Genomic DNA, 12,496 nt, shown 5'->3' with positions numbered 1-12,496 from the left:
TTCGGGTTACTCCTCCACAGCCTCCCCTGAAATTTGTAAGAAGCTAGTGACCTGAGAAATAAGGCAGGCTAGCTCCTCCTCCTTTTGAATATCCTAACCACCAAGGATTCCTCTCTCTGTGAAGAGATCAGCTGTTCTGCATCCAAGCTGCCCAGCCACCACCAGCAGATAGCAAACTTGAAGTGGCTTGCTGGGTGGCTTCCATGCCACAAAATGGAACTGCACTAGCACAAACCTGCTGCTGCACCACCACTTACTTATTTCCAGAGGCTTGATATACCACATAAGGTCCACATGACTACTGCTGGAGAATTCTGACATGTTGCTCAACTGAGAGAGAAGTGGTTATTTGCCTCTATCTGCTTGCAGAAGGGCATATACCAATATATCTGGACTGGTCTGACAGGATAATAAGGATATTCATTTAGGTATTCACTAAAAAACATTCCTTCTTTTCTCATTCCCCCTCTCCCCACTCTTGGGATTCTCCACATGAGGCTGTGTCCTCCAGAACCTTTCTTTGCAGGTGAAAATAACAGGTGTTTATAATAGACAATCCTGGATGACTATAGCTTGGCCAATATAGTGCCAACTTTGAAAAGGGTTAGTGGTGATCTGCAAAAGCATAGACATGTAAGTCTGGCATCAGTGCTGGCAAAATGGTTGAAGTTATATGTGAGGGAATCTATACTGTCACCTCCCCTTAAGGATACTCTCTCACAGTGTCAGAGTCACCCAAGTAACTGCTAGAGACTATATTGGTAAGTCTGGGGAGCCAGGTTTGAGACAGGCAAAGTGTACTGCCATGCTGAGAAACAGTAGCATACACCGTGACCCTGTAGGAGCAGACAACTGGAGACCCTTGTTACATTTAAAGGACATTTTTGTGTTTATTTTCTCTCCCTTACCTGTGAATGGAACAGGACCCTACTTGATACTTACAATAAAGAGTATCTTCTTTCAACTGCAACTGCTAATTTACCTGAGTTCTGTGCCCACCCTCATTCCCGTTAGCACAGTATACTAAACAGATAAAATTACCAACCATATACACAGACATGCCTTAATGGGAATGAGTCAGCATGGGTTCAGGAAAGACAAATCTTATCAATTTATTAGATTTGCTTTTGAAACAAACAAGTAGAACATCATTGCCGTGGAAAGTAGACTGTGGAGTACCACAAGGATCACCGCTATCACCGACCCTCTTCAACTTAATGATGATCCCACTAGCCAAGTCCTTATCCAACCAAGGCCTTAACCTTTTATCTACGCAGACAATGTCATAAGCTCGGCTGATAATGGAAAAAAGAAGGGCGGCAGAAGCGAGAATTTGGGCCGCTTTTTTTGGACCCTTTTTTTCACGAACAAATACCCAAAAAGTGCCCCAACTGCCCAGATGACCACCGGAGGGAATCGGGGATCACCTCCCCTGACTCCCCCAGTGGTCACTAACCCCCTCCCACCAAAAAAAAAAAAAGAACTTTAAAAAACGTTTTTTTCCCAGCCTGTATGCCAGCCTCAAATGTCATACCCAGCTCCATGACAGCAGTATGCAGGTCCCTGGAGCAGTTGTTAGTGGGTGCAGTGCACTTCAGGCACGTGGACCCAGGCCCCCCCCCCCCCACCTGTTACACTTATGCTGTTAAATGGGAGCCCTCCAACCCCCCCCAAAACCCACTGTACCCACACATCTAGGTGCCCCCCTTCACCCATAAGTGCTATGGTAGTGGTGTAGAGTTGTGGGGAGTGGGTTTTGGGGGGATTTGGAGAGGCTCAGCACCCAAGGGAAGGGAGCTATGGACTTGAGAGGTATTTTATTATTTTTTTTATTGTTTACAAGTGCCCCCTAGAGTGCCCGGTTGGTGTCCTGGCATGAGAGGGGGACCAGTGCACTACAAATCCTGGCCCCTCCCACAACCAAATGCCTTGGATGTGTTCGTTTTGGAGCTGGGCGCCTTCGGTTTCCATTATCGCTGAAAACCGATACCACCCATCTCAAATCCGCCCAAATCCGATGCATTTGCGCGGCACCAACCGTATTATCGAAACAAAAGATGGACGCCCATCTTTTTCGAAAATACGGTCTGTCCCGCCCCTTCGCGTACCCGTCCTCGGAGATAGTCACCCATGCAGATGGACGTTCGCGTTCGATTATGCCCCTTCAAGTCTTCATTTATTAGATGTTTTTGAAAGTGTAAACAAACATGGTGAGCCAGTTAATATAATGAATTTGGATTTTCAGAAGGCATTTGACAAAGTCCTTTGGAAATTAGAATAATGGAAAAGTAGGAATGCAGAGAGTAGGACTGAAAGGTCTATTACCCACATAGAAAAAGATCACTAGTGGACTTCCCCAGGAGTCATAAGTACATAAGTATTGCCACACTGGGACATACTAAAGGTCCATCAAGCCCAGTATCCTGTTTCCAAATAACTGGCAAGATCCCAGAAAAGCTCAATACGTTTTATAATGCTTATCCCAGAAATAAGCAGTGGATTTTCCCAAGTCAATTTAATAATGGTCTATGGACTTTTCCTTTAGGAAGCTGTCCATACCCTTTTTAAACCCCGCTAAGCTAACCGCCTTTACAACATTCTCTGGCAACAAATTCCAGAGTTTAATTACACATTGAGTGAAGAAATATTTTCTCTGATTTGTATTAAATTTACTACTTTGTAGCTTCATTGCATGCCCCCTAGTCCTGTACTGATCAGAAAAACACAAAGTTACTCAAAGTCATTAAAATGGATTAAGGATTGTGAGGATCTGTAGAACAATCTTGTAAAACTAGAAGACTGGGTATCTACATGTGATGTGTAATTATAATAGACAGATGCAAAATGATGCACATCGGGAAAAATAATCCCAATTACAAATACTAGGTTCTATGTTAGGAGTGTCATTTCCCCTACCTCAACGCAAGCGGCATCCTCGGGCTCCGCAGGGTCCTGTCGACATGCACACTTGACTGGCACAGCCCTGAGCCATGTGTGTGTAGTTCTTCTCTGGGTTTGTTCAGAGAGACGGTGGTTGCAGGCTCCTTGATTGCTTTGCTTCCACGCACCTGTGTCTGCTCTCCCTCTGCCTGGCTTCCCTTGCTTCTCTCCTATTGGTCTTCCAGTTCCTCCTTCCCCTGCTCTTCTCCTATGACTGTGCTCCTTCCCCCTGCTGATGTCAGACACCAGCACTTTATCAGCTGAGCTCTTCCTGGACTCCATGCTTCGGCTTCTACTTTGGTAGGTGTTACTTGCTCAGTAGTTTGCTTCTTCTCTACTTTGTCCCTCGTTGCTGACTTTGCCTGTACCTGGATTACTCTCTTGTCTGCTGCCTGCCTATTGACTTTACCTGTGCCTGAATTACTCTCTTGCCTGCTGCCTGCCTACTGACTTTGCCTGTTCCTGGATTACTCCCCTGCCTTCTGCCTGCCTATTGACTTTGCCTGTATCTGGATCACTCTCTTGCCTGCTGCCTGCCTGGCCGATACGTTCACCACCCCGCTTCCAGCTCCGTCTCGTAAGTCCTGTAGGCCACCCACACCTAGGGGCTCAACCTCTGGGGAACGGTGGTCAGCGCAGGTGAAACCCGGGGTTGTCCAGCTGCCAAGCAGAACCTGGTCCGAGTTTCGGGCTCAGCAGCGCTCTACTTGTTACAAGAACTCACAAGTCTGACAAGGAGTCACCACCCAAGAAAAAGATACTGGAGTCACTGTGGATAATAGGATGGCATTTTCAGCCCTGTGTGCTGTGGTTGTTAAAAAAGCCATAGAAATTAGGAATTATTTGAAAAGGGATAGAGAACAAAACTGTGAATATAATTTTATCTCCATATAGATTCCTGGTGCATCTGCATCTTCAATATTGTGTTCAGTTCTGGACATCCCATCTCAAAAAAGATATAACAGAAGGAGTAAAGGTTCATGGATTTGATATACTTCCTTTCTGTAGTACAACCAAAGAGGTTTACATATAATATATGTAGGTACTTTGTGTGTCCTATTGGGTTCACAAATTAAGTTTTTGTATATGGGGCAATTAAGGGGGAGCTTTGTTAGTGTCCATTCGGATGAGCAGAAAAAACAAAACAGAGGAGCTTTACACTAAGTTCTGAACTCTGGGAGACCAATTCCATCCCAGCACCATCGGATGACATCATCAATTTCTGTACCTGACTCAGTCCTGCTTGTTATGTTTCATCATGTTTTTATTGATGACAATTCAATAATAACTTACAACCAAGGAAGCAATAATACAACAGGTAGTAGTAACATAAGCACTCAGTAAACCAAATGACCAAGTCGTCATCAAAACAGTTTTATCTTTGCCCCCCTCCCCCTCCTCCAAGAAACCTCCCTTATGGCCCATGAAATCTACTCATTTACCCCTGTACCCCCCAAAAAACAAGTCCTGCTTGTTAACGGAAAATGATTGCTGCACTCCTAGCCCCCAATTACCAAGCACACTCCAGTTTAACAACTCTTAAGAAAACATTTTGTCCACCTGAGTACCTTAGAAGACTTTCAGCATTGATGCTATGTAGAATGTTGACCTGTCCACTGAAAACCAATTCCCAAACCTTTTGTCTTCATTGCACTGTTTTTTTCTTACCAATGTGGTGTTACTTTCGTCTATAGTAGATCCTGAATGATTTTCAGAGGACTGTGTTCATGAGAAGCTAGCTAAACTAAAGACGGATAAAGCAATGGTGTACATCTGAGGGTACTAAAGTATCTTAGGGAAGTTCTAATGGCTCTGCTGGCTCTAATGTGCTTCTCTAGAGTCGCAAGGATGGATGTGGTCTCTCTCCACAAAAACAGAAGCAAAGAGGAGGTTGAAAACCTCTGACTTGTGTGGTAAGTAAATTATGGGAATACTTTTAAAACAGAGAATAGTGAGGTTTCTGGGATCCAATGAATTGCAGAACTCAAGGTAGCATGGTTTCACTAGAGACTTGTCAGACAAATCTGATTAATTTCTTTGATTGGATGACAAGAGTTGAATTGAGGTAGAGTGCTAGAAGTGATGTATTTAGATTTTAGCAAAGCCTAGTAGAGAAGTAGCCTAGTGGTTAGTGCAGCGGACTTTGATCCTGGGGAACTGGGTTTGATTCCCACTGCAGGTCCTTGTGACTCTGGGCAAGTCACTTAATCCTCCATTGCCCCAGGTACAAAATAAGTACCTGCACATATGTAAACCGCTTTGAATGTTGTTGCAAAATACCACAGAAAGGCGGTATATCAAGTCCCATTTCCCTTTCCCCCCTTAAACTGAATACCCTTGTTATGGGCCTTAAAGTCACTGACTGGGTTAGAAACTGGTTGAGTGGAAGGCTACAGAGTGTTGTGGTAAATGGAGCTCACTCTGAGGAAAGGGATGTTACCAGTGATGTGTTGCAAGGTTCTGTCTTATAAGGAATAACATGAGGCGGGACCTAACAAAGCTTGAAAGATGGTCCAGAATTTGGTAGCTAAGATTTATTTTATTTTATTTATCAATATTTCAATTATTAAACAAGCAAAAAGTACTACTTGTACAGAAAAGTATGATAACATTAAACATATAGCAATATTAAATAAAGCAATTAAAGAGAAAAAGAAACATTTTTCTGCTAATCATACTCAAGACCACAAATGAGATCCAATATTCCAAACAGTGGAGAATTAAGAAAATTATAACTGCAAATTGTAACCTAACTTGCCCCTGGAATACTATTATAAAATGAGAGCCAGTCACTAGGCAGATCACCCCCCTATGCTCCATTTAGATGGTAAAAAAAAAAACTGTAAGATGGGATGGTTCATAAAAAACATATTTAACTGATCGGTATCTGATCACACATTTACAAGGATAATGTAAGAAAAAAAATAGCCCCCAACTGAAGCACATCTGGTTTCATTAGAAGAAATTGCTGACGTCTTTTCTGGGTGTCTCTTGAAACATCCGGGAAAATTTGAATTCTCAGTCCCTTAAAAGTCTTTTCCTTATTTTTAAAGAACATCCTCATTATCCACATTTTAGCTGAAGTTTCCAGAAGCGTGATTACACCCAACATTTGCTTATCTTGGGGTTGCTGGTTATCTACAAGTTTAGTAGTCCTCTCCTAGTAAGCTTGGGGTCTTCCTGGCAATGTTGGTGTCCCTTTATCCCTTTCACAGTAGCTTGCAGTATTTATGCCACTGTTGGTGCCCTTTGCCACTCTTTTGGTGCCATGAGGTCTTCAAGCCACTTTTGATATCAGAGTGCTGTTGCTTCTGTGGCAGATACCTGCCAGCAAGATTTAAGCAACTTTGATTAAAAATGGATAGAGAACCCCACTGCTAGAGTGCAAAATTGCTTGCCCCATTGACCTGAAAGATCCAAATAATTCAGAATCTGAAAACTACCTAATAAGAACCAAATTGTAAAATTTTCCCATGATAGTCACTATTAGAACAGGTTGCTGGACTTGATGGATCTTTGGTCTGATTTGATATAGTACATTTTGTATTCTTATATCTAACTCATGCAATCAGATATTAATGTATAAATTGTTCTGACAGTACATACCACTCATACATCCTGAAATTAATTTCTGCAGCAAAATAACAGTTCATTATTCCAAGGGCAGTGGTACTTACCACAAAAGTAAACCCAGTGCTGGTGGCAGTGCCATGAATGTAATATGGAAAACTTTTTGTCTTCTCTGTAATTGTCACCACAATGCTGGCAGATCCAGACACTTCTTTCCCCTCCTCTACGTCAAGCTTACAAACTAAGCTGAGAAGAAAACACACAGTATGAGGACATGAGCACCAAGAAATAAAGGAAGCCATTGCATACTGTACCACCAGGTGTGCTACATTCATGCACTGTATGCACCCCTTCACCTTGCTCTGCAAACAATCACACTGTATTAACATACCACTATTCAACATTTATACAGGCTCTGTTTATACTTCTGGTTGCTTTTATTTATTGAGATTTATCAACTGCTTTTATGAAGAGCAATTTACATATTATCAACAGCATAAGAGTAAAATGAGCAAAGGTCAGTGTAAACCAGAGTTATGCTGCTTGTTCATCATATGCTCCTCTTCAGCCTGTCTCACACTATGCTACTAGGTCTGCTGCACTCATACATATCCTCATCTTGTACTGAATGTAACCTGTTTCACACTATGGAGCTTATTTTTGAAGCATATGGACATCTCAAAATGCCCAAATGGATGTCCATGTGCTTGAAATGTCTAAATTCCAATTTTGCAAATACAGAAAAGGGATGTCCAAATAGGAAGGAGGCATGTTGCAGGCGGGATGAGGACCCATAAACTAGATGTCCAATAGCGATTACCAAACAGGAAGAAACATTCAAGCCTAAAAAAAAAGGGTGTTCTAAGTTAGACCTATTTCAGTCACAGGTGTTCTGATCGAGCAGCTGACCACTGGCTGCTGTCCTCCTCCATCACCCCTGAAAGTGAAACTGAAAGGAGATACCAGGCTCTATGACAGCTTCAGGTATTATGGGTGTTCTTAGCAAAGTGGGAAGCAAGTCTGAGGAGTAGCCTAGTGATTAGTGGAGTGGATTTTAAACCAAAGGATCCTGGTTAAAATCCCACTTTAACTCTTTTTATTATTATTGTGAATACCTACTGTACTTAAATATATAAGCCACCCGCAAGCCTGAAGGCTATTTAAGTGGTGAACATTCAGGTACAGTAGGAATTTTTCTATTCCTGGAGGGCTCACAATTACAAAACAAGAGTTAAAATGGGATTTGAACCTGAGGGTCTTGGTTTAAAATCCACTGCAATAACCACTAGACTGCTCCTCTGCTCTGAAGGGACTTATGTGTGGCCATTCTTCTAAGAATGCTGCCAGACAGACGTCCTCATCCTTGCTTTTTTTGCTGTTCATATGCTGGGTGTTCTAGTTTGTAAAATAGGTGTTCATGCGGGACCTCAGCACACGGACGTCCATCTCATGTATTTTTTTACAGGAAATCCTAACATATTTCCTTTTAGAAAATACATTTTGGGAATTGTTGGGAAGGGGATGGTGAATAGGACTGAGGATACCGCTATGATGCCTTTGTGTCGATCCATGGTGTGTCCAAACCTTGGGTATTACGTTCAGTTCTGGTTGCCGTATCTCAGGAGAGAGGTAGCAGAATTGGAGGGGGTTCGGGGAGGGGCGACCAAAATGATAAAGGGGATGGAACTCCTCTAGTATGAGGAGGTCAGGCTCTTCTGCTTGGAGAGGTGACAGATGAGGGGAGATGTGGTTGACGTCTACGGAATCCTGAGTGATGTAGAAAGAGCAGAGTTGATTTTTTACTCGTTCCAAAAGTACAAAGACTGGGGGACACTTGAGGAAGTTACATGGAAATACTATTGGAAGAAATGGGAAGAAATGCTTTTTCACTCAATTAGTGGTTGGGCTGTGGAACTCTTTGCTGGAGGATGTGGAAACAGCGGTTAGCATCTCTGGATTTAGGAAGGGTTTGGATGGATTCCTGGAGAAGAAGTCCATGGTCTGCTATTGAGACAGACATGGGTAGGCAATGGCTTGCCCTGAGATTTGTAGTATGGAATGTTGTCACGATTTCGGTTTCTGCCATGTGCTTGTGACCTGGCTTGGCCACTATTTGGAAAACAGGATACTGGGCTGGATGGACCATTGGTCTGACCCAGTATGGCTACTCTTATGTTCTTATTCTGATTTGTACATCCTTTAGAAAATGTCCCTCCATGCCACTAGATATGCTGCTCTCATACAGTGTAGGTTGGGCCTACAAAGTATCCATATATTTCTTATTTTGGAAAGCAAATACACTCAAACACTTTCTCCTTCAGCATGTACACATGTTCCCTGGCACACATATGTGTTAGCTAACTGCTTGACTGGACCTTGTGTTCTAAGGAATGATTGAGGTTTTGTGCTTAACTTTCTGGTATTACAAACCACCTCAAAAAAATCCAAAAATTTGAGCCTGGAACTTTACTCTTTAATTGGCTCCCCTTGGATGTGCAATTGTATATAGTCTTTATCTTATTAGGTGCAAATGCCAGCCTTTACACTAGCAGGTTTCAAAAGCCACCACCTATATGTATATGTGGTAGCATTTGCATATATAGATCCCTGACTACTGCTACTACTACTTATTTATTTGTTACATTTGTATCCCACATTGTGGAGTGGAGGAGTAGCCTAGTGGTTAGTGCAGCGGACTCTGATCCTGGGGCACTGGGTTTGATTCCCACTGCAGCTCCTTGTGACTCTGGGCAAGTCTGTTAACCCTCCATTGTCCCAGGTACAAATAAGTAACTGTATATAATATGTAAACCACTTTGAATGTAGTTGGAAAAAACACCGAAAGGTGGTATAAGTCCCATTCCCTCCCCCCCCCCCTTTCCCCTATTTGCAGGCTCAATGTGGCTTACATAGTGCTGGAGAGGCATTTGCAGGCTCCAGTGTGAACAAATACAAAGTGATGTTGTGGTAGGATAGAGTTCATGTGGCATAGCCACATTAGGGAATCATACAGCAGAAGAGTTGAGTTATTTCCATTGTGTTCTTTAGTTTTGTTGTGTTGCAGAGATTAGGCATTTAAGTTGGATCGGTAGGGTATGCCTTTTTGAACAGGTTAGTTTTTAGTGATTTTCAATGCTTTTTGGTAGTGCGTTCCACAGTTGTATGCTTATGTAGGAGAAGCTGGATGCGTAGGTTGATTTATATTTAAGGCCTTTACAGTTTGGGTAGTGCAGGTTTAGATATGTTCGTGTTGATTCGGATGTGTTTCTAGTTGGTAAGTCGATTAGGTCTGTCATGTATCCCGGGGCTTCACCATAAATGATTTTGTGAACCAGGTTGCAAAATTTGAAAGCAAAGCATTCTTTGATTGGGAGCCAGTGTAGGGTTTCGTGCTTTCAAATCGCGTTTTTCAAAATATTAGTCTGGCTGCCGTGTTTTGAGCGGTCTGAAGTTTCTTTAAGGTTTGTTCTTTGCATCCCGCATAGATTCCATTGCAGTAGTCTACGTGGCTTAGTACCATTGAATGTATCAGGTTGCGAAATGTGACCCTCGGGAAGAATTGTTTCAGTTTCCACATTCAGTCGAACATTTTCTTTGTTGTGGATGCCACTTGGCTCTCTAGTGTTAAATGTTGGTCTGTTGTCACGTCAAGGATTTTCAGGCTGCCTGAGATAGGAAGGGTGTGATCTGGGGTGTTGATACTTTTGGGGTATTATTTCTATAGTGCTACTAGATGTACGCAGTGCTGTACACTGGACATGAAGAGACAGACCCTGCTCAACAGAACTTACAATCTAATTAGGACAGACAGGACAAATAAGGGATAAGGGAATTAATATAAGGTAGGGATGATAAAACACAGTTACTGTACAAGTGAGTAAGGGTCAGGAGTTAAAAGCAGCATAAAAAAGGTGGGCTTTTAGTCTAGATTTGAAGACGGCCAGAGATGGAGCTTGATGTACTGGCTCAGGAAGTCTATTCTATGCATATGGTGCAGCAAGATAAAAGGAATGGAGTCTGGAGTTAGCAGTGGAGAAGAAGGGTGCAGATAAAAGAGATTTACCCAGTGAACGGAGTTGCCAGGGAGGAGTGTAGGGAGAGATAAGAGTGGAGAGGTACTGAGGAGCTGCAGAGTGAATGCACTTGTAAGTCAATAAGAGGAGTTTGAACTGTATGCGGAAACGAATAGGGAGCCAATGAAGTGACTTGAAGAGAGGGCTAATATGAGCATAGCGACACTGGCAGAATATAAATCATGCAGCAGAATTTTGAACTGATTGAAGGGTAGAGAGATGGCTTACTGGGAGACCTGTGAGAAGCAAGTTGCAATAGTCTAAGCGAGAGGTGTGATAAGAGTGTGGATATGGGTTCTGGTATTGTGCTCAGGGCAGGAAAGGACGAATTTTGGTGATATTATAGAGAAAGAAATGACAGATTTTAGCAGTCTGTTGAATATGTGCATGGGATGCTGCTCTTTTTACAGTGGCGCTTTTTTTTTTTTTTTTTTGTATAATGGCTGTTTGTGCTGTACATGTGTTTCTTCCACAGCCTTACATGTATTTTCCAAAAGGCTCCACATTTAGCAAATTGTGAATGTTCCACTTCTTACCTAGATGTCCTATGTAAAATTGGGCTATATACCTCTGTGCTGCTGTGACTGTAGTGCCTTTCACAACTTTCCTTCCTTTGTTAGCACTGCACTGTGCAATTATGCAATGAATGAAGTCAGTCAAAGGGTCTGTCACCATGACACACACACACACCCTGCCAGCAATACACTCTTTCACACAATTGCTCACCTAAACTGCATCACATGTGCAAGCAGTCAGTTACACATGTCCTTGAACTGAAAGCATGCATCCCATAGTTCCTTGGTCTTCACTCCTAATCCTTCAGGAATGCCAACAGATAAGGTTTTCAGTCATTGGAGCCGAATCTGTGGGTGCTGTGGGTGCTTGAGCACCCCCAATATTGAGAAAATTCCTTGTATGTGTCCAGGGAGGGGTCATTTCCATTGGGCTTAGCACCCCCAATAATTTTGAAAAGTTGGCGCCTATGTTTTCAGTATATCCTTAATAAACACGCCTGCCTTCTATTACCAGTGTAAGCAAATCTCTCTCATGCATATTCATCCCAGAAAATTTGTCCTGCTGGTGGCCCTCGAGGATTAGGAATAAATACCAAGCCTATAGTGCCTCACTCCAACAAGTTAGTACTGCACCCCATACCACACCGAGCTCACAAATTACCTCTGTCTTGTGCTGTTCTCTGGGATAACAAGGCAATGTCTGTGTCCTACCATGACATGGTGTGTATCGGGGTCAACTGGAGAGTTAGTGGGAGCACCATAGAAGGGCTGAGACAGGAAATGTTTGCCACAGATTGTCATCTCAGTGTTGCCAGAGAAAGGGGCACTCTTTGGGTAAAACTGTAAGAGCAAATAAAAATAAAAATGGTAGGGTTTGGTTATAGAAGCAAAAGAAAATGGTCATGTCTAAGCATAGAACAGGGATGGCCAACCTTTCACAAACCAAGAACCAAAAAATATACTTTAAACACATACAAGGTTATTACTTTCATCTTCTTAGCAATTCCATTCTGCCTCTCTCATGGGTTCTGGAGCCAATTTTGGCCATGCAATGTAGTGCCCGATGTTCAGCCTGTGGTGGTTAGTATTTCTTTAAAAAGATATTCACTGTCTACCCCTATGCAAGCAATAGTATAGCACTGAATAGCCAGGTGTTTGGGACACCAGGAAGTTATCCTGAATAGCTAGGACTTCATTTTGTACGGTCCAATATGCCCAATAAGCTATCTGAGCACTGGCAGTTCACAGTTCAGCTTTATTTAATATCCCACAAACAATAAAATACCTAAGCGGTTCACAAATCAAAATGTATTATGGTTAGAATGGGCAGAAACAAAAGGTGAGATTAAGCTATATGGGGATTCAATAAAATCCAAGAGAGGAGTAGAATTGAATTAA

General features: G+C 42.5%; 1 protein-coding gene across 7 annotated transcripts in view; it reads right to left on the bottom strand.

Annotated features, from left to right (window-relative positions):
- MST1R (macrophage stimulating 1 receptor) overlaps nt 1-12,496 on the bottom strand; it is a 239,425-nt gene that overhangs the window by 90,139 nt on the left and 136,790 nt on the right. For all 7 annotated transcript variants that reach the window (XM_030205877.1, XM_030205881.1, XM_030205878.1 and 4 more), the window contains exons 6-7: nt 11,760-11,938; nt 6,618-6,756 (exon numbers count right to left, since the gene is read on the bottom strand). In XM_030205877.1, the coding sequence (XP_030061737.1) occupies nt 6,618-6,756; nt 11,760-11,938 (318 nt within the window). The remainder of the gene's footprint in view (nt 1-6,617; nt 6,757-11,759; nt 11,939-12,496) is intronic.

This window comes from Microcaecilia unicolor, chromosome 6 (assembly GCF_901765095.1).
Source record: "Microcaecilia unicolor chromosome 6, aMicUni1.1, whole genome shotgun sequence".
NCBI lineage: Eukaryota > Metazoa > Chordata > Amphibia > Gymnophiona > Siphonopidae > Microcaecilia > Microcaecilia unicolor.
The sequence above is the reverse complement of the archived record's forward strand: the minus strand, read 5'-3'. Positions and strand labels throughout refer to the sequence as shown.